Source organism: Hydra viridissima, unplaced genomic scaffold (assembly GCF_058129835.1).
Source record: "Hydra viridissima isolate aposymbiotic clone 2 unplaced genomic scaffold, HvirCarnegie_v1 scaffold_1, whole genome shotgun sequence".
NCBI classification, from domain to species: domain Eukaryota; kingdom Metazoa; phylum Cnidaria; class Hydrozoa; order Anthoathecata; family Hydridae; genus Hydra; species Hydra viridissima.
In genome coordinates, this window is record NW_028324300.1 from 4,424,532 (window position 1) to 4,445,540 (window position 21,009).

The 21,009-nt window shown below is 29.2% G+C and overlaps 3 protein-coding genes across 4 annotated transcripts; 2 read left to right on the top strand and 1 right to left on the bottom strand.

Moving 5' to 3' along the window:
- Positions 1-213: 213 nt before the first annotated feature.
- LOC149892970 (uncharacterized) lies at positions 214-15,906 on the top strand. 2 transcript variants are annotated; one of them, XM_090100577.1, is made up of 7 exons: positions 214-738; positions 842-953; positions 1,160-1,297; positions 1,386-1,598; positions 2,465-2,758; positions 2,931-3,203; positions 15,581-15,906. In XM_090100577.1, the coding sequence occupies exons 1-7, from the start codon at positions 424-426 to the stop codon at positions 15,745-15,747; spliced, it is 1,512 nt and encodes a 503-aa protein (XP_089956703.1). In that variant the 5' UTR covers positions 214-423; the 3' UTR covers positions 15,748-15,906. The 2 variants fall into 2 exon arrangements, with proteins under 2 accessions (XP_089956703.1, XP_089956712.1); XM_090100586.1 differs by lacking the exon at positions 842-953 and having other exon boundaries at positions 616-738.
- On the top strand, positions 11,870-13,316 carry LOC145199074 (uncharacterized). The gene has a single exon (XM_080074209.2). It carries the CDS (start codon positions 11,870-11,872, stop codon positions 13,253-13,255), a length of 1,386 nt encoding a protein of 461 aa, XP_079930335.2. The 3' UTR covers positions 13,256-13,316.
- LOC149892971 (uncharacterized) lies at positions 13,248-15,450 on the bottom strand. The gene is made up of 4 exons (XM_090098757.1): positions 15,136-15,450; positions 14,721-14,994; positions 14,662-14,690; positions 13,248-14,246 (listed from the first exon to the last, which is right to left on the bottom strand). The coding sequence occupies exons 1-4, from the start codon at positions 15,329-15,331 to the stop codon at positions 13,276-13,278; spliced, it is 1,470 nt and encodes a 489-aa protein (XP_089954883.1). The 5' UTR covers positions 15,332-15,450; the 3' UTR covers positions 13,248-13,275.
- Positions 15,907-21,009: the final 5,103 nt, after the last annotated feature.

Below are 21,009 nucleotides of genomic sequence, written 5' to 3' on the forward strand. Positions count from 1 at the left end.
CATAATTTAGAACTTTTAAGAGCATATTTTTGCATAAGCTACCCATAGCTATGGCGCTGTCGTTATATTATAAATACAATCAAGTATCATCTTAAATATTTATAACAAATCACACAGCCTACTTGATTCATATTGTAAATCACATGAATACGTTTGTGATACTTGTAATTAATTTATTAGATCAATTTACATCACTTTTCACAAGTACACAGCAGTATCATACTCGTGCATGGAACTGGTGGTCTTTATTAAAGAAGACGTAAACGCCTCACGAATATTCAATACGTTGAGAAAGTTTATTCACCATTTATTTGATACTTATTTCTGGATGTTATCAAAATGTTAGTGATCGAAAAGTTTCTTTCAATTTTTAAAAGTATGCAAAGTTTAAAATAGTTTATTTAAAAAACAGCAGCAGTGAAGATGGTTTACGGTGTGAAACTGCTGCTCTTATATTTATCAAAAGTGCTTTCTGAGTATATCTATCCTGAATGGATGTCCTCCTCTAGCTCGTACACAGTTTTTAAAAATACAAGAGTCTCGGACACTAACTACATATCTAGCACAACTCTGCACTCTTTTGAGGACTGTATACAAAGTTGCCCAAAAACTGATACTTTGTGCAAATCTGTTAGTCTTCAGATCATCGACAACAAAACAATCGATTGTAAAAGATATTCTCAAGACTCACCTACAACAAAAAAGCAAAGTGGATACTTCTTCGTCACAAAAAAAGCGGTAAGTTTGAAAATCCAACTCTTCATTAACTCTTTATATATAAAGACAAACAGTATACAGTTTGCTTCCATTTCTATCGGTTTAAAAAGATTTGTACGTTTAGGCTCGCTGTTCTCAAATCTGCAATATAAAAGAGGATGCTTGCGGAAAGTGCAAATGCCAGCCCTCATGTTCTGGAAGAAATAGAAGGCAGTATATTTGTAACTGCGTAGAAGGTTTTTTTTATTTAATATCTAAATCTTGAACTTCATAAGGTTTAATGAGGATCGGAGGTTATAATAAGCATTGTGCTTTTATGTTTGAAAAACATGAAAGATAAGAAAATAGTTACAACCAACATAAAAATGTTTTCTGTTTTGCTATTAGCAATTTCTCTTTTTTCATATTATGCTTTATAATAGTTTTTGTGATTTCTTTAAAGCTGCTGGAGAGAAAATGAGTTGCCAAAGCCACTATCAAGGTGGATTTAACCAAACAGGAATCTACAAAATAAATCTTAGCGGAAATGCTTCAATTACAACATTGTGCGAAATGAACAAAAATCAGAAACAAAATGCAGGTACAAAAGGATTAAATTGTGTGTAAATGTCCATTAACAAGGAGTTTGAATAAATTGGTTTTAATTAACTTTAATTATCTAATTTCAGCGTGTCCGTTTGTGAACCAGCTGTATCTATACGGTGAAAGTTACTTTGACTTTAATGTCGACTACTATAGCTGCTATAAGTTTTGTATAAATGAATTTAATCACGGAAAAAGTGAAATTAACATAGCTAAGTTCCAACCAAACTACTGCGAATGCATTAGTGGAACTCACAGTTGGGGTTCAAATTATGCATACGTAACGTACTGCACCATAGGTATCTTTTTTTAAATAACGCTGAATGTTTCATTTTTTATCTTTTGATTTCTAAGCAATCGTTCTTCATGGCCAACCAAAAACACAAGTTTTAATCAGTAGAAAAAAGTCGCATACTTGGTACAAAATCATAAAAAGATTTACAAACCAAAATGCGCCGAAGAGGTTTAACAAAACAGCCTTAAAAGTAGCTATCAGAGTATATGCAGCAGGTAAATGCAAGCAAAGTGAAAATAGTTTGGTAAATTTTATTCCGCTTACAAATGTTGCTATGCGCAACAACTCCGCAGTTTATTTTTAATCCCGATCCAAAATCGATAACTGAAAAGAGGAACGGCAGAAACATTTGCCGATTTTTTAATGTAAATAAAAATTCATAGACTATTTTTAAGTTTGAGAATGTTCTTCATAAGAGCAAAAATTTCTTTAAGAAAAAAAATCTGGGATAAAATATTTACAAAATTAACTTTCAACCGAAGAAGAAAATAAAGAACATTTAAAAGTTTCTAGTTTCAAAGTGTCATTTTATTCTCAATATTCGTCTATATTCTCAAATTCACGAAACTTGAACTTATTCAAGCTTCGTGAATTAGAAAATATAGAAGATACAGGGATTTCTTCTCTGAAATAAATTTTTGTTTTCAGGTTTTTTTTTTTGATTTTACAAAGCCCTGAAAATATATTTTACTTCGGTACTTTTTAGTTTATTCAGTTGATCTTACGGTAAATCACGGTCAATCACGGTCAGATCGGTCAAATACGGTCAATCCTTGGCGATTTTTAAAAATCTACTTATTATTTATCGTAGCATTTAAGCAACATTTAAATCTCTCATTTTAAACGTTAAACATGTTTTAATTTGTACAGGTTCATCAGTTGATTATTGCTATACAGATACTGTAACGATAATAGGAAGCACTGTCAGCACGCAGCAATATTCAAACGAGCTATGCGTTGAGAAATGTAAATCTATACAAACGGAAACCACAGATTTTCAAAACTATTACTTGCGTGGTGTAAATACGTATCCTCCAAACTTATGGTGCCAATGTGTATTTGGCTATTCAAATCATCAATATATTCAATATGAATATTCTTCATACATTGGATGCATTTTTCAACCATCAACAAGTCCTTTACAAACCTTGTCTAGCAGTTTAGGTCTATATTTTTCATAATCAGGGTTCTAACAAAACTCTAGTTTGAACAATTTCTTAAACATTCTGTTCTGTTAATTGCTGCATTAGAATGGGTTCTTACTGTTGGTGACGTTTTTTTCTTAAAAAAAAAAATCAAAGAGAGTATTACAATTACAAAAAGTTTTCGTTTTTAGTTTGGATTCCAATGATGACTCGATATTCCAGTTGGGATGATGATTTTTGGAACAAAAACTACGAAGCTTATATTAGTGGATTTGGTCTTGTTAATCAACAATGGATCGGTTTGGAAAACCTTTATAAAATAACCAGTGTGTTAAAAACGAACATGCGAGTAGATTATTCTTTTACAGATGGTATTACTGTAAGCACAATCTATAATGATATTAAAGTTGGCACAAAAGAGAATCTCTACCAATTCTCTTATGCAAGTTATGACGCAAGAGGATGTAAGTTTTAATCATTTTCAATTTTACATCGGAAACTATTTTTTCTTCTCATCATTTTTCATCAGCAACGAAGTAAAAATGTCATTTGAAATCAGATCGCAATTTTTGCCTCGGAAACTTTTTTTTAAGTTGGAAAAAACAGCACGATACAAATTAAAAAGTTGCTTTTACCATTCAAAAAAGTTAAATGTAAATTCATCGTAGTCAAAAATAGAGTAGTGTCATTTGTGCTGACTCAAAAGTGCCACCTACATGTGGTTAGACACTTTTCTCCATAAATTAGACACTTAAGATAGATACTTTCCACTCTCCATAAAATTTGAAATCCAAATATGACGTCCTCGGAAAGAAATCAACTTGTTGAAGCTACTGTTTTCGTGCTTGAAAATGCGAGCTTGAAAAAAGTTTAGTTAAATCTGACCAACTAGTAGCATCCACACGAAAATTGACGGATATGTACAACTGGTGGATACGGTACAATTCTTAACTTCTGATACTTTTAACCTATGTAAAGCTTAGCAACAAAAAGGGATGCATCATCTGCATGTCGTCTTACGGACGTCGTGCGGATGACACTAATGTTTCTTAAATCTGGTGTTGTTCCAGGATAGACAATAGAAATTTCTTCTATTTGTTTAGTAAATTTGTTTTGGTCTCTTAGCCATGGTTCTCTAAAGCAGATGTTACCAGTTATCTTTTCATTTTCGTTTGTCTTTGGTCTCAACACGCTTGTAAAATTCATAAAGCAATTACGGAATTGTAGACATCCTTACTAATTGAGCTATTACCATTTTATTAGTGTAGTTGTAATTGAATTTCAGGTCATTATTGCAAATACATTATAGAAATCACTTAATAACACTGGGAATTTGACAAACTGACACACCATAAATGAATAGGGTACTCTGGGGCAATTTCACCACTTTTGAAATTGCGAGTAAAAGAGGTTGTACACATAGCGGTAACTGTCTACTAGTACTGGGCTGTTTGAGACTGAAAAATTTTCCTGTTACTGAAAAACTAATGAATGTTAATGAAAAAATTTCCCGCTACTAAGAAAAAATTTCCTATTACTAAGAAAAATCCATCTCCGAAAAAGGATTCAAACCCAACTCATGCAAAACCTCATTCCGAAAACATAACAAGCACTGAAAACATTCGTAAGCTAAAGGAAAAAGAAAAAAAAGAAACTGAAAAATAGGAAACCTCTGGATGTGCTTTTCAATTCAACACAATTAAGTGGCTAGAAGAAGAGTAAATTCTCTTCTAATCAAATACCATCATGTGATTTGAAGGAGAAAAAATTCTCTAGCTTACGTGTAAATTCATTAATCGATTCGCTGGAGTTAGTCGAGTTCTTATAACCGCAACAGCAAAAAAGTAACTCATTGTTGTGTGACATAGTTGGATTCATCAGAATACTGGCTTCAATGGATTTCTTGTTATGGATGGGCTTGTGAAGTCTGCTTTTGCATCAACATGTACACAAAATGTTCTTAACTTAGTTAAATATATTTATTTAAACATAATTTAGTTAAATATATTTAACTCTTTTTACACTGGTGAAATCGCCCCATATAATTGTATAAAACAAATTTTGATTTAATACAAAAATTCTTGATTTTTTAAACACTTTCGAACTAAAAATAAATAATTCTATATCATTCAGTTATTGGTATGAGTTAAAAACTTGTGAGTCTGACAATTAACATTAAAGCAGAAAAAGTGGCGAAATAGTCCCGGTCTACCCGACGAGTAAGATTATTGTTAAATGAACTAACTGAATAAAAGACTATCATTCATATATATAAATTTTCGTCTGGAAAGCCTCAGTTGGTTGGACTGGGTATAAACTATTGTAAATAAAAGTTGCTTCAAAGGGACCGTAAAGTTAATAAAATTGATTTGGCATAAGTGACCATGATTGTAGTCTGCCAGTTGAAATGTTTTGAACAAAAAGTGTTTAACTAACGAATAGAAACGAATCTTGAAATATCAATAAAGTAGAAAACATGAAAGTCATTTCCAAGACACTTTATTTACTTATAAACATAGGTACTAGTGACATACATAGGGGCCGAGTTCACGGGGGCGACAGGGGCAGTGGCCCCCCCCCCCCCAGAAATTTATACTAATAATATATAATCACGGATTATTACGGGGGCGAACAGATACTCTCGCCCTCATGATAATCTGTGATAATATATTATTAGTATAAATTTACAGGGGGGCCACTGCCCCTGTTGCCCCTATGAACTCGGCGCCTATGGTGACATACCCACCAACTTTCTTGTGGATGCTACCAGTTGGTCAATTTTAGTCAAACGTTTTTCAAGCTCGCATTTTAAAGCACGAAAGTACAGGGTTACAGATATAGAATTCAAAAAAATTATGCAACATTTCATTAAGCATGTGAAGCCTTCAAAAGAATACAAAGTTCTGTTGATTTTACAGTTTTAACAAGCTAATTTCTTTCCGAGGATGTCATATTTGGATTTTAAAGTTTATGGAAAAATGAATGTGTCTACTTTTACTGCATGTAAGTAGCATTTTTTTGGTTCAGATTAAAGGACACTATTCTATATTTGACAATGGTGAATTTAAATTTCACTATTTTGGATGATTAAAGCCACTTTTTAAAATATACTTGAAAAGTTTCTTTGAATACTTCCTTAAGAAATTTGTTTTTAAAATTGAGATAAAGCAATGGTTTTGGCCAATAAATACCAGCCATGGAAAGTATAAGATTTTAGCATTTAAATATGAAAGCTTTCGTTGTTGATAAGTCTTTTCTGAAACTAACATATTCTTTGAAAGATTGAAGCGTTCGATGCTGCTTTTTAAAAGAGGTAAAAATAGATTCAGTTGAATTCAGTAAAAAAAAATTCAATAAAACAATAATTCAGTAAAACAACAGTTACTTTCAATCTGACTCTCACAAATGTCTGAGCATTACTTTAGTATTGAAGTGAGCCTATATGGTTTAACTATAGTTACCGCCTAAAGTTAGATTTGTAAAAATCAAACTGCCGATGGTACCCCCTTTACTTTGCTTTGTTTTTAGGAAATTGTTTCATAACTCTGTTTCTTTTGGGAATCAGAAACTCAAAGCTCAAAAGATGAGAATAATACTTCACTGATTGAAAATGATTCGTATAAAGCTAGAAAATAATTTTAGGTTGATTAAACTGAACTGTCCACAATTTGATAACGCATAATCACTGTTGTTAATCATAATTGTAAACATTTTGTAAGTGAACACAACCACTAAAACATTGTGCTCAGCAAGACATACAAACATGCAGTAATTATATTATTAGTTCCAGAATCTTGTCGTAATTTTAATTTCATCTTGAACGTGTCTTTTTTTATTTTTATATTTGTATTTAATCTATTTTAAATTGTCCTCATAACAGGAGACATGAAAAAAGAGAATTCAAAAATTTTATTTAAAAAAAAGTTCCGATTGGTAAATAACTCACGTTTGATCGTTTTAAAGCAAATTCATCGTTTACTACAAAAATTCAACATAGGGTAGGGCGGGGCTAACTTTTTTCTTAGTTGAAAAATTTTTAATAAATCTAACAGATCTCTTGAATGGTGCGTCGGATTTGCATAACTTTTTTCGCTACTAGATAACTTAAATTTAGTTTATTTTAAAGTTGTGTTTGAGTGACATGTTCGAAGTTTTTACAGTTGACAAAATTAATTGCGTCGTTATAATCTCCTATTGAAATTAGATTCTGAGTTTGGTTTAAAGAGAATCACAGGCGAAAAAATGAATAAAGCATTTTTAGTGACGTAGAGTAGGGCGGGGTTAGTTAAGCAATTTTTACTAAATCTAATAGATCTCTTGAATGGTGCGTCGGATTTGCATAATTTTTTCACTGTTAGAAAGAAAATTTTATCTGCTGAGAATTGCTTAAGAAAAAAAAAGTTTTTTTTAGATTTGTTTAAGAAAATGTTCCCAATAATTTACCAAGTTGCTCAACCGCTACCCCAGCGGGGTAAGTTGAGTAGCTGTATGGGGTAAATTAAAAATAAAGTTAGTAACTTAAAATTTTTATTTCTAAACTTTTGACTTATAATACTTATATATTTTATTGACTAAGTAATATTTAAGTAAAAATATTTTTAAAAGAAGCAAAAGTTAAATAGTTAAAAATCATACTAACATATTTAAAAAAAAAAAAGGATTTCAGATATTATTTTAAACTGTTAAGGACCTTTGAAGAGAGGGGAAGTTAAGCAATAAACAAAATAATGCATATCTGTGACAACTATGAACTCTGTTATAAAACCAAAATCTAGCTTTGTTATGAATTAAATATATACTTAAAATCTCAATAACTTATTTAAGATATGAATATTTAAGATTTAATTATTTAAGATATGAATATAAAAATTAATAATTCTGAGGGCAATAGACAACTAAAAGAAAAACAAAACAACGCTTTTCAATCTTTAAACTAAATAAAACTTTTTAACACATTTTTAAACAAAACTTGTTAACATCATTTTAAATATCATTTTAAATAAAATAATAACTAAACACTTAAGGTTAGTTTTTAATGTCCATTTGGTATTTAATACAAATATTATTTAGACATATGGATCAAAATTGTACAGGAAGATACAAGTTTTTTGGAAACCTTTTATAATGTTAAGTCATAGCTAATAGCAACAAATCTGAGTCAACTTTTCATATATCATAAATTGTTACGGCTTTTCCAGGATTGTTCCCCATACATCTTGTGCACCTAATAAGTACTTTTTAAAAGATCCATACTCTGATAAATCTAGTGGCTGTAGCTAATGGGTGCAGTGCGGCGGGAAAGAAAACATCACTAATCCATTCTCCTTTGCTAAGTTTAGTGTTTTAAAATGTAAATGAGAAGAGTGATTGTCCAAAATCAACAGAACTTTATATTCATTCGACGACTTCACATGCTCAATGAAATGTAGCATAAACTTTTTGAATTCTATATCTGTAACCTAGCCACTTTCATTACTTACCCCTGTACTTACTTACCTCGCTCGTAGAGACTTAAAAAGTTCTTAAAATAAACATTAAAATCAAAATAGTTTTTTGCTTGTATTTTTAAAAGACGTTTTAGTTTATTATTTTAAGATTTGATTATTTTATCATTTTTATTGTTATTATTTGCTTATTACATCATTAACTATGTAAAAATATTTTAAGTTTTTTATTGTAAGATTGCGTAATTTCAGATTGTTTCACACTAATTACTTATTATCAAAGTTGTAAAAAATACTTTAAAAAAATTTAAAATTCAAATTCAAAATACTTTGTGTAAAAAGTAATTAAAATAAAAAATAAAAACAAGGTTTTTTATGGGTTTATTGACATTTGTATTTCTTCAATAACTCCCTATACCGCAGATGACCACGACAATCCCTTTATATTCTCAAAGTAAAAATATTAATTGAAAAAAATTCTTTTTTCCTTAAAACTCGGCGGAACATTATTTTAACTGATGTTTAAAACAAAAAAGTATGTATTTATTTTATTTTAGAAAATTTTTCTAGTTTGAACAAAAAAAAACAGATTGCAGTTTTTTTTCTCAATAAATTTGAAATATGTAAAGTTAAAAGATTATCATAAAAGTAAATAAAATTTTATTTAAATCAAAAAGTCTCCATTTTTACTAAATAAAAATTTCTCATTTTTCATACTTAGTTAAAAATAATTCTTAAATTTTTAACTTCTTTTAATCCTAAAATTAAGAAGATAAGTTTTATAAAAAAATTATATTCTTAATTTTAGGATTAAAGGAAGTTAAATATTTAATTTAATATTATTAAAAAAAGGGCACTATATTTACATTAAAATTGTAAAGGGTTTATTGCCATTTTTTTTGTTGCTTTGAGTGACTGTGCTTCGTTTTTAAAACCAGATAACAATTTAATAATATGATTATCATTATTATCAGTGGCGGATTTACCATATGCGAGGCCACAGGCAGGGTTTTCTATTATATCAGTTGAGTTTTTAATTCTATTGTGTTTTGGATATTTATTAGAACGTAACGAAGCAAAAAACGCACATAGGTTTTAAATGTACATTAAGTATTTTTTTTATTTTGGATGAAGATGCACTAATAAGACTACTAAAAATGCGATACCATTTATTTTTTTCGCAGATTTTAGGAGGATCGATTACATTGACTTAAAACTTAACCTTTCTGACTTTTAAAGACGCAAACTCATCAATTAAATCAGAACAGTCCAAGGACCGACTTATTTTATTTTCAATGGAAATTAAAGCTAATGCAGATAAGCGGTCTTGACCCATAGTGGAACGTAAATAGTTTTTTATGAGTTTTAATTTGGAAAATGACCTCTCTGCGCTTGCCACTGAAATAGGGGAAGTTAGTAAAATTCGTAGGGCAATAAATAAATTTGGAAAAATTTCGATTAAAGAATTTGCCGTAATATATTTCAAAATTTCCAGTGCATCTTTCGATTCCGCCGAAGCTTCCATTCTTAAAAATGTATTTATTTCCGAGTATAACTCTTCATGGTTCACGTCCGATTCTTCTGTACTAGGATTTCTCAGTGATATTTCTAAATTTTTACAATCATTCAACAATTCATTTGCATCTAAACTTCGCATTTTTTCGGTACGGGTTAAAAAACTTAATATTTTGTTGTATGAATCAAGCATTTTGAATCTTTCATTTAACCTTACTAATGCAACATCAATTATTGCATTAAAAAAATCTACTTTATATTTAGACTTTCCATTTAGAGGTGTATCAGTTCCTTCATATTCAAAAAAATATTTTGAATTATTTTTTTGAATATGAAGGAACTTATAGAAAAAATAGAAGCTATTTCTTCAGATTTTTTAATAATCGCTTCAAATGATTCATCACTTCTGAATGATTCTAAAAAATGCGAGGCCACCTGAGCGCGAGGCCACCGGCAAATGCCTGCTTTGCCTGTGCTTAAAACCGCCGCTGATTATTATTATTACTATTATTACTATTATTATTATTATTATTATTATTATTATTATTATTATTATTATTATTATTATTATTATTATTATTATTATTATTATTATTATTATTATTATTATTATTATTATTATTATTATTATTATTATTATTATTATTATTATCATTATTATTATTATTATCATTATTATTATTGTTATTATTAAGCAGATTTCGTGGCATGTTTGTCATAAAATCAAAAATTGCAAAAACAATCCAATGAAAATACTTTTTGCGTTGAACGTTCATGCTCAATAACTCAAATTTTGTTTTATTCAGTTAATGAAATAACCTCTTTTCCTCGAGAGGAAAATTGAAAACATTTTCTTTTTTCGCATGTTTTTATACTGAAAAAGATCAAAACACCTAAAAACATTTGTAAATAAACAATTGTCTTTATAAATCTGGAAATCTCATCAAAGTTTGTGAAGAGAAAACTTCAAAAATTGATTTACAAAAATGTTTGAAATTCTTTGAATCATAAGAGCTGAAAACTTCAAATGGTTTTTGTTTGTTTTAAAGAGGAAAAAGTAACATTTTTTTAAAAATATTTCCGAATGTAGAGTTTAAAGATGAGTGACTAAAGAGGTAATTGAGTTAGCTATCAAATTTTTCTCTCTCGAAAGTTATTGCTTTGCAAACTTTCAGACCATCTTATATTTAATATCCAAAATGCACCAAATGTAAAAACTATTTATTCATTTTAAACGTGTTTATCCATGACGTTTATTACTCTTTCTCACTTAAAATAAGTTAAATGCTATTATATGATTTTTGAAAAGATCCAATTTCGAAAATTGTTTTTCAAAAACTACAAAGAGTGAGAATATAAATAAAATTCATAAGTTCACTTCAACCCCTTGTTAAGTTTAGTTCTACCTTCTGTTAAGTTAGTCCCAATTTAATTCTATACGATTTTATGAAGGTTAAACTACAGTTGAAATAGACGGGTTGCGTGATGACGCGTTTTGTTTTTATTCCCCAGTCCCACGCGGTTTCGGCAGTATAGAAAATAAACATAAACAACCGCATAACAAGTTACATTCTGCTAATATAAAATTTAAATTTAGTATATTTTATATATTATTAAGTATAATAATTTATAATACTATATTAAATTTTATATATATTATTTAAATAGCTTCAAAAAAATTTATTATGTGGAGTAAATCAAAATATTTTCAAACTCTTAACAATGAAGAGCAAGTAAAATACAAAGAAAAATTAACTCTTGGAAACGGATCGGTCTTGCCAGATCCATTATCAATTGATGACTGGCAAAACAATGTGACACTGCTCCCTAATATATCACTTGGTGATATACAACTCTACCTTATTGACACACCTAGTCGATTCACCAGAGAGAATATAAGAGCATATAAGTCTTTAGAAGCATACAACTTTTTTGTTTCTGGGCATGTTCATGATGTTTTTTATCATAAAATCAAAAACACTGACTACTGTTACTTGAAAACTAAGGTAATGTATTAAAGAAATTATTTAGTAACTATTTACATTTTTTTTTTTAATTATGGTTGTTTATAGGTTCTGCCAAGTCAGCGGCAAGGACAAAGACACGAGAACTACAGCGTTTGGGTTGCACTGCATAAAAAGGGCTGGATTTTGACCGGTAATTGCTCCTGTATGGCCGGACTTGGATCAGCCTGTAGCCATCTTGCTGCTCTATTGTTCAAATTACAAGCTTGTGTTCAACTGGAACTAAATGAGGAAACAGCATGCACAAGTAAACTGTGCAATTGGAACAAATCAAGAACTAAGGCTGAACCAGTCCCATTGAAGTATATGAACCTCAAGCGGCCAAAACGTAATGCAAAAGTGCCATGTATAGAGCCACCTGCTAATTACATGCTTAAAGGATTCACAACACACCACGGTGCCCCGATTTCACAAGAAGATAAAAAAGATTTAGAATCTCTTTTTAAGATTTCACCAAAAGCAGCAGTGTTTACATGTATAGGCTGGTTATCAAGCACTAGTTATAATAGTGAAACAGATTCAGCTGATGAAGATGATCGCACAAATTTGCCAGAGCCCTTAACCTATTTATACGATCCATCAATTGTTAATAACTCTTTAGATGAAGTTAAAAATATTTCAAAACAGCGTTTTAGTGAGTATAAAAAATTTAGTTATCAAAAACAATTTGAACAACTTGTTATGGTTACTATGACACAAAGTAATAATAAAATTTGGCATTTACATAGAGCAGGTCGTATTACAGCTTCAATATCAAAACAAGCATTTTGCACTGATATTGAAAACCCATCATTAAACTTTATTTATGAAATAATGCAGTATAAACAAATCCCAAACTTACCTGCTTTAAACTACGGTAAGAAAAACGAGGAACACGCCAGGAAGTGCTACAACACTTTATTAGCAGCAGAACACAAAGATTTTCGCTTGACTGGTGCTGGATTGTACATTAATATTGAAAATCCATTTTTAGGAGCAAGTCCTGATGGCTTTGTTGAATGTAAATGTCATGGCGCTGGAGTTTTAGAAATTAAATGCCCATTTAAATTTAGGAATGGTCTTGATGGATGGAAAGAGGATAAAGGAAGTCCAATTGATATTTATGGCAACATATTAAAAGAACATAAATATTACTATCAAATGCAGCATCAGATGTATGTAACAGGTAGAACTTATTGTGACTTTTTTGTATGGAGTAATGGACTTAAAAAAGGAGATACATTTTTATTGAGAGTCAAAAGAGATGACAATTTTTGTAAAACATTACTGGAAAAATTGAATAGTGTTTTCATAGAAGTGATACTTCCAGAACTATTATGCAGAAAGAAAGACCCAAAAAATGAATTAGAAGAGAAAAAATACTGTCTTTGCCAGAAACCAAGTTTTTATCCAATGATTGAATGTGATAGTCCAAACTGCAAAATTAAATGGTACCACTACTCGTGTGTCAGTATAAAACATGCACCCAAAAAACCATGGCTTTGCCCAACTTGCAAGGATAAAAAACAAGAATCAAAAATAAAAATAAAGTAAACTTTTTGCCAGTTTTTCAGTTAAACAACAACACTATTACTCATATTTACAAGTCCACAAATAGTAAAAACAATGTCATCTAATAAATCAACTTGACTTATAGGTAATTTAACATTCAAAATGTCAAATTTTTTCAAGCATCCAATAACTCGCTCTACGTGAATTCTTACATTAGCAAGTTGCCTAGATTTATCTACTTCTTTAGCAGAGAGTTGACTTCTTCCTTTTGTGAAAGCTGGTACTTTTAATATTGCACCTTTTGTTGCGACTTCTTGTTCAATTCGGAAGCCTCGGTCTGCTAGAATAAGATCACCATTTTCAAGCATGTTGAGAAAACCTGACTGTATTGTAATCTGTTTATCTGAAACACGGCCACCCCAGCCTTCAGAACAGAAACTTACAGAACCTGTTGGGGTGATACTTATAAGATATTTAATTGTATTACTATTTTTATACGACGACCAAGACTGAGCCCTAGAGTTTAGTCCTAGGGATCTTTGTATAAATATTTCAAAGCAGTCAATAATTGAAATACAACTTCTGAAATTATAAAAACAACGAGGTAAAACTTTTCTCATTGCAATTCGGTCAGGCCAATTTATTAAAAATTTAAGTCTAGTTGCTATAACAACAATCCAACATCTAAATATTTTTGATGCCAAACCATAATTTAATGAAAACCTGAAAGCAAGATCTTTTATAAATAATCCTCTACGTAATCGCATTAAAACCAACAATAAATGGTCTTCTAAGGATATTTTTTTTGAAAAGCTTTTGACATGGTTTTTAATTCTTTCAAATAGCCAGATAAAGTTTTCTGCACTCATACCAGTGTAAAATCGAACCTTTGCATTGTTTTTTGAAATACTTTTGTATGAAAACTTGTGTGACTCCAATTTTGTAATTTTATCACGCAACTGATATAGCTCCAAATTTCTTTCCATAAGTTCTTTTTGTAGGCTTTCAAATTGATTACACTCAATCTGTGTACCTAAAGATGAATGTTACTGTAGATAAAGTTACACAAAAAATAGCTTTGAAATCAGAGGAATATAAAAATGAAGTAAATAATAAGTTTATTGTTAAGAATATTGTTCTTATAATAGTTATTTTAATTTAATCGTAAACAGTAATCTTATTTATCTTATTCTTATTTATTTAAATAATATTAGTAAATACTTCAATAAAGTTTAACAAGTAGCTTATAAGCTACAAAAGCTACAAAAAGTAAATAATGCAGGTAATAAAATATTATTTAATTATATTTTATATGCTGCGTTATTTAGATTTGCGTTATTTACTTTTTGTTACATAGTATATAAAAGTATTTATAGATGTGAATATAACAAGTTATTATCAAGATCAAATAAAAGCAAATGCAAAAATAGAATTATAAAAATATGTACCTTTTTCAAAAGTTAATGGTTCCATATTTCTGCTGGAGAATCTAAATTAGAAAAAAAATATAATTTTTGTGATGTGAATATAACAATAGATTATCAAGATTAATTGTATGCAAATAAAAAAAATTGAATTATAAAAGTATTTACCTTTTTCAAAAGTTAATAGTTCCTTGTTGTTTTTTGCTGGAGAATCTAAACTAGTAAAAACTTGGGTTTTTCTTTTCTGAGCACGTTTAAAACGATCTTTTTTTTGGCTTAAAACATTTTCTGGAACATTTTTATAATTAAAAATGCTTGGTACATAGTCAAGATTTAAAGGATTGTCAGACTTTTTTCCTATAATAAACCAAATCTCAAATTAGAGGACAATTTAACAAAAAGAATATTTGATTTATGCCCTATATTCAATGTTTATTCAAAGTATATATAAAAAAAGATCAATAAAAAAAATAAATAAAAAAATCTATAAATATTTACCAGAAATAAAATGATCACTGCAAAGTCTAGCACATTCTATGGATTTTTCAGACCAGTTTTTTCTTCGAATTGCTAATAGCCATAATTTGCGTTTCTCGACTTGTTTTTTATCTGGTATTCTGTAGAAGCTTCTTTTGATACCATTATAATTTGTTCTAACATTACTACAACCAACAGCACAACAATTATCTGGCATATTTCTTAGTTTGTTGCAGTTTAAATACCTTTAGTTTGTGTGTGAAATTCGATACTTTGTTTTTTCTATACTGCCAGCAAAATACGCATGCGCAAAATAATGTAAACATTTAAACCCGTCTATAAGGACTCTAATTTATATTTGAAAAGCCTCTCCATATATCTAACAATACATTTTATATTGTATAATATATTTTAACAAAGATGCTGTAATAACAAAAAATTCCTCGTTTTCTTTTTTTCCCTTTAGCCTATGATTTCGATAGATTTGATGCGCAAGGAGCGAAGTTTCTTCAGTGCGATAATTGGTGGTCATACAAATGTAACATCAAAAGGTATCCAACTTCAGTTCAAGGGGCTCGTTACAGTTCTCAAATAGACCTTCGATGGATTCAGTTTTTGCTTCAAACTATTTAAATAAGTTACATTTTTGATGAAGCTTGCGAGACTTTTGAAAACCATGCGCTCATTTATTGGTTCGACTACATCTTCGTCTTTTTATTGAAATAAACACTCTTTAATAGTATCTTTATTGAAAAATTGTTCAATGGTTCAATAGAATAGAATAGCTTCTCATTTATTTTTTTTTAGATAAATTTACAATTTAAGATGGTTAAGCTTATAACAAATAACAAGTTCATTAAATTATTCAATTATTAAAAAGTCATTAAATTAACAAGACCATTTGATTTACTGAATAATGAAAAGTATTCAACTAATAAAACATTACTTAGAATAAGGTCTTGTAAATTCGGCATGGAGATAAAATCTGTCCAAATATTACAAATCACTTTTTACCAGTATACTATTTTACCTTATCTTGCGCTTCATACAAGTTTATCAAATTAACGACACAATTCTTTTCTACGTTACATTATTTAAATTTGTTTGGAAATTAATTGAAGAGAAAAACAACCAATGTTTATTCACGCTTAATCAACTTTTTTTTAGATTTTCAGCCATTAGAATAGCTCATGTTGCCATAGCAGGGTTAGAATTCCGTTTTTTTTGGTGTTTTGTGATATCATTTCACTAAATCTTTTAGAGCACAACAAGTTTGCTTTATTATGGACAAATACATAATAAAATGATTGGGATAACTTATTTTCATTATGTGAGCGTGGGAGTAACGCAAATATAGAATGTGATGTAGGTTTATCAGTGTGTAACGCAGATTGGAGCATTAGACTTTTCAATAACAACAAACATTTAACATAAAGTAATAATAATAATATCTTAATGCAAATAAAATACTTAAAAGAAATATTTCCATCAATTCTTCGCTGAACGCTCTTAAAACTTCTTCTCATTTAACTTATAAAAACTTCTTCTCATAATTCTTCTTAGATTTTTTTAAAACTCTTTACTCTTAAAATCTTCTTTAGAATCTCTTAAAGTTCTTTACTCATATAATCTCTTAAAATCCTTTTTTTTTTAATTCTTAAAATTCTTTTCTTATTTGATCCATCTCCTACTCCACCTCATCTTCTCGTCCTCCTCCTTATTCTTCTCTTCCCCTTAATTAATGTCATCTCCACTTTTGGGCTTTTTATAGTTTTTTTGTTTACGGTTATTCATTCATCATTTGTTTATATAATAATAAGTCTCTGTGTACGACTCCGTGTATATTGAATAAGTCTCTGTGTAGGACTTTTCTTGGTTGTTTCTTGTAAGTTTTTTCCAGTTAGCTTTATCACTAGTTCATATGACAAATTGAATAAGTCTCTGCGTGCGACTTTTCTTCGTTGTTGTTTCTAAATTTTCTTTCAGTCGTTTTTTGACTAGAATGTATTCAAAATTTATAAATAAAATCCAAAAAATGATGTCTAAAAAAATTTATACTTTGTATGCTTTACTCATGTAGTTTCACCAGCTCATCACATCGTATCACCTCAAAAATGAGACGAAATTTAGTTAACACATTTTGTATCAATATTGAAACTTATTGATAGGCTTGGCTAGCCAAAAGCTCTAGATATTTTTATATTACAATATAAAAGAACAGATAGTTAGTTAGACTTTAGTTAATTTTAAGATGTTCTTATCAGAATCAGATGCGTAAAGCCCAACTGGCTTTTTCTTTTTAGGCTTATTCTTAGGTTTAGCTGATGACATTAGCTTCTTTTTTGACGCCACGTGGTTGGCCTGCGAATTTTTCTTTTGAAACATATGCATTAGGATTGGCAAGGCAGAAAGCGTCCACAACCTTCGTCCAGCCACTCTATATGGGGCCAAATAGTCCCACGTCGAGTGGCTGCATAAAATGAATGTTATTTGTTGGTCCAAACAATAACTTTTCTTTGAGTATTATTATCTATCAGTAACTGGTGAAAAGCGTTGCATAAATGTTCATAAAGAACTTTATGATTTATATAACCCTTAGTAGATTTACCAACATCCAGTGGAATATTGCTCACTAGGCTGACTATGGCACGTGCCAATGGGCCCCGGTGTAAAAGGGGCCCCAAACTTAAAAAATATTTAAAAAAATGTTTTGTAAATAATAGTAAATTTTTATTTAAAAAGTATTTTCTAAAAAAAATGTTTTTTAAAATTTTATCTTGAAACGAGCGTAAAGTATAATTTTAAAAACAAATACTACTAAAAATTTTAATTGTTAGAACATTTTAATATAAAACTTGCATTTTCAAATCTTTATGCGAAATGGGTGGATATTCTCACTCATTGAGCAGCGGCAATAATGCGTTGTTTCAAAGAAAAAAGAAAATCAAACTTTTCAAACAGCCAATAGTAGTTAGGAAAAATCGTCATAACAAAAGCGTGCGCAACCTTAGACCATTAAAAACTATAGACCCGGCCTAAGCTCAATAATTCTAATCTTCAAGTGAAGCCAAAAAAAAAAGTTGGCGCATGACGTCAGTTTGTGGCAAAAACTTTTTTGGATGATAAGTTTGCTCTTGCATTTGCATCATATTTTTTGATTATCATCAACTATGGTGCATTCTTGCAGTGCATATAACTGCAAAGAAAGACATAAAGCTGGGGCAGATATATCATTTCATGGGTAAGTGTTTATTTTAAATAAAAAATAATTTAATATGACTACTATGATGTTATTTATCTATTGATTACTTAATATGACTAAATATTATCATATTTAATATAATATAGAATATATATATATATATATATATAGCAAGCTATAAATATGATGAGCTATTTATTTTTCATCCTAATTTATAATGAATGATTAATAGATGATTATATACATGATAAATGTTTATCTTTTATTAAATTATGATGAAAGATAAATGGCTTATCATATTTATACATAGTAGTCATATTAAGTCATATTGTTATGTCATAATAATAATTTTTGTTGTCCACTATTACTATTATTAACGACTCAATGGTATTTTTATTTTGGATTTCTGCAATTTTGGCCAATATTGATTTATCCTGGCATTTGTTTTGATTTATGCTAATATTTGTTTGAAATGTTTTAATATTTTTATATAAATATTATTTGTTGTTTGAAACTAAAAAGTTCTTTTTTCTTGATAAGAAAGTAAACATAATACTATATAGAATATATCATAGTTTAGAACCACATCCATTATGTTTGCTATTATATTGCTAAATGTTATTACTAATATGTTGCTATAAACCATTATATTGCTATATGCTACTTTTTGATAAACATGCAAAAAAGTATTTTTACTTATTTATATAATTTATGTTACAGATTTCCAAAAGATTTATTGTTACGAAATAAATGGATTGCTGTCATGCGTAGAGAAAACTTTATTCCAACAAAAAGTTCAAAAATTTGTTCTAAGCATTTTACACCAGATTCATATGTTGTTAGCGGTTGGAGTTCAAAAAAGCAACTTAAAAAGGATGCTATACCAAGTGTTTTTAATTTTCCAAGTAGTTTGGTGAAGAAAATTAAACCTAGAAAACCTCCAGCTAAAAGAAAAATCACAAGTGAGAGTGAAATTAATATTAAAACAATAAAAGATGATACTTCATTTGAAACTACCCTGGAAACAGCCTCCTTAGACAGAGCTAAAAGACAGAGCTGCAATACCTTTAGGAATTTAAAAAAAACAGCCTTAGAACCTCCTCTAAAAAGGAGAAAATGTTACCTGAATGATTTTAAAAAACACCAGTCTTTTAATCTAGCATTAAAAATAATTTCAAAGCAAGAAAAAAAAATTAAAGTTTTGCAACAACGAAATCGGCGACTTCTCAAAAGAGTATCTAACTTACAATCTTTACTTAAACATTTGAAGGAAATGCAAATGATTGACGAAGAATCCTCCCTTAAGCTTTCTGTAAGTGATATTTACTAAATATATAAAGTAACAATCTATGTGAACTTTCCATTCAAACTTTTTAATTAGGTATAGGTAATAATTCCTTAGATATATTAAAGTTATTTAATTTTTTGTAGGACACAATGCCTGCTTCTACAAAAATTGTTTTTAAACAATTACTAAAATCCAAATGCACTAAAGAATATCCAATGGAGTTGAAAAGCTTTGCTCTTACCCTAAATTTTTATTCTCCTAGAGCTTATTCATATGTCAGAAAAACATTTACTAAAATGCTTCCTCATCCAAGAACACTTCAAAAATGGTATCAAAAAGTCACATGCGAACCTGGATTTCAATCTGAATCAATTAAGGTCTTAAAACTGAAAGTAGCAGAACTAAAAGAAAAAGGAAAATCATGTATCTGCTCATTAATGATTGATGAAATGGCAATTCATAAAAAAATAGAATGGGATGGTGAAAAGTTTTCAGGGTAGGTTGTGTTAATACAGTTATATATAAGTACAATTATATATGTACACAATAGTGGAAAGTTTGTGTTTGTTTAATCAAAAAAAATTTAATTATAATTTTAGGTATGTTGATATTGGTTCTGAACTTCAAACCGATTCTGAAGTTGAAGCAAAAGAAGCAATTGTGTTTTTAATTAACAGCTTAAACAATGCGTGGAAGCTACCAATTGGCTACTTTTTAATTAATGGAATCTCAGGAGTTCAAAAAAGTAACTTAGTAAAAATGTGTTTAAAAATATTAGAAGAAGCTGGAGTTACTATAAGAAGTTTAACTTTTGATGGTGCTTCGGCAAATATTAGTATGGCTAATCATCTTGGAGCTGATTTATCAGTTAACTCTACTTGTACATACTTTCCACATCCAGTTACAAAAAAACCAATTTTTATTTTCATGGATCCTCCGCACATGTTAAAACTTATAAGAAATATATTAGGTTTGCACAAAATAATGTTTGATAGTAGTAATGAACCAATAAAATGGGATTTTATTGAAAAATTAGTAAATATTCAAGAAAAGGAAGGCCTTCATTTAGCGACAAAAATTACAAAGAGACATATAAATTGGTTTCAAGAAAAAATAAAAGTCAAGCTAGCTGCACAGACATTCAGTCAAAAAGTTGCAAATGCAATAGAATATTTACGAGAAAGTCAGCACTTGAAGGATTTTGAAGACAGCAAATCAACAGAAAGATTTATTATTGCTATTAATAACATTTTTGACATCTTAAATAGCAGAAATTTGTTAGCAAAGAATTTTAAGTGTAGTTTACAACATTACAATAAAGAAACTATTTTCAAAAAAATAAAAGAGTCAATAGAGTATTTAACAACACTTAAATGTGCTAAAAATGGAGAACCTCTGCATTTAA

Bases quoted from the DNA above. Each gene is read 5' to 3' on its own strand.
- LOC149892970 (XM_090100577.1), top strand. From the start codon at position 424: ATGGTTTACGGTGTGAAACTGCTGCTCTTATATTTATCAAAAGTGCTT. The intron at 954-1,159 runs GTTTTTTTTATT...ATTTCTTTAAAG, and splicing joins TATTTGTAACTGCGTAGAAG to CTGCTGGAGAGAAAATGAGT. The intron at 2,759-2,930 runs GTCTATATTTTT...TTTCGTTTTTAG, and splicing joins AACCTTGTCTAGCAGTTTAG to TTTGGATTCCAATGATGACT.
- LOC145199074 (XM_080074209.2), top strand. From the start codon at position 11,870: ATGGCCGGACTTGGATCAGCCTGTAGCCATCTTGCTGCTCTATTGTTC.
- LOC149892971 (XM_090098757.1), bottom strand. From the start codon at position 15,331: ATGCCAGATAATTGTTGTGCTGTTGGTTGTAGTAATGTTAGAACAAAT. The intron at 14,995-15,135 runs GTAAATATTTAT...GGTTTATTATAG, and splicing joins CAGTGATCATTTTATTTCTG to GAAAAAAGTCTGACAATCCT. The intron at 14,691-14,720 runs ATTTTTTTTCTA...ATTCTCCAGCAG, and splicing joins ATTCACATCACAAAAATTAT to AAATATGGAACCATTAACTT.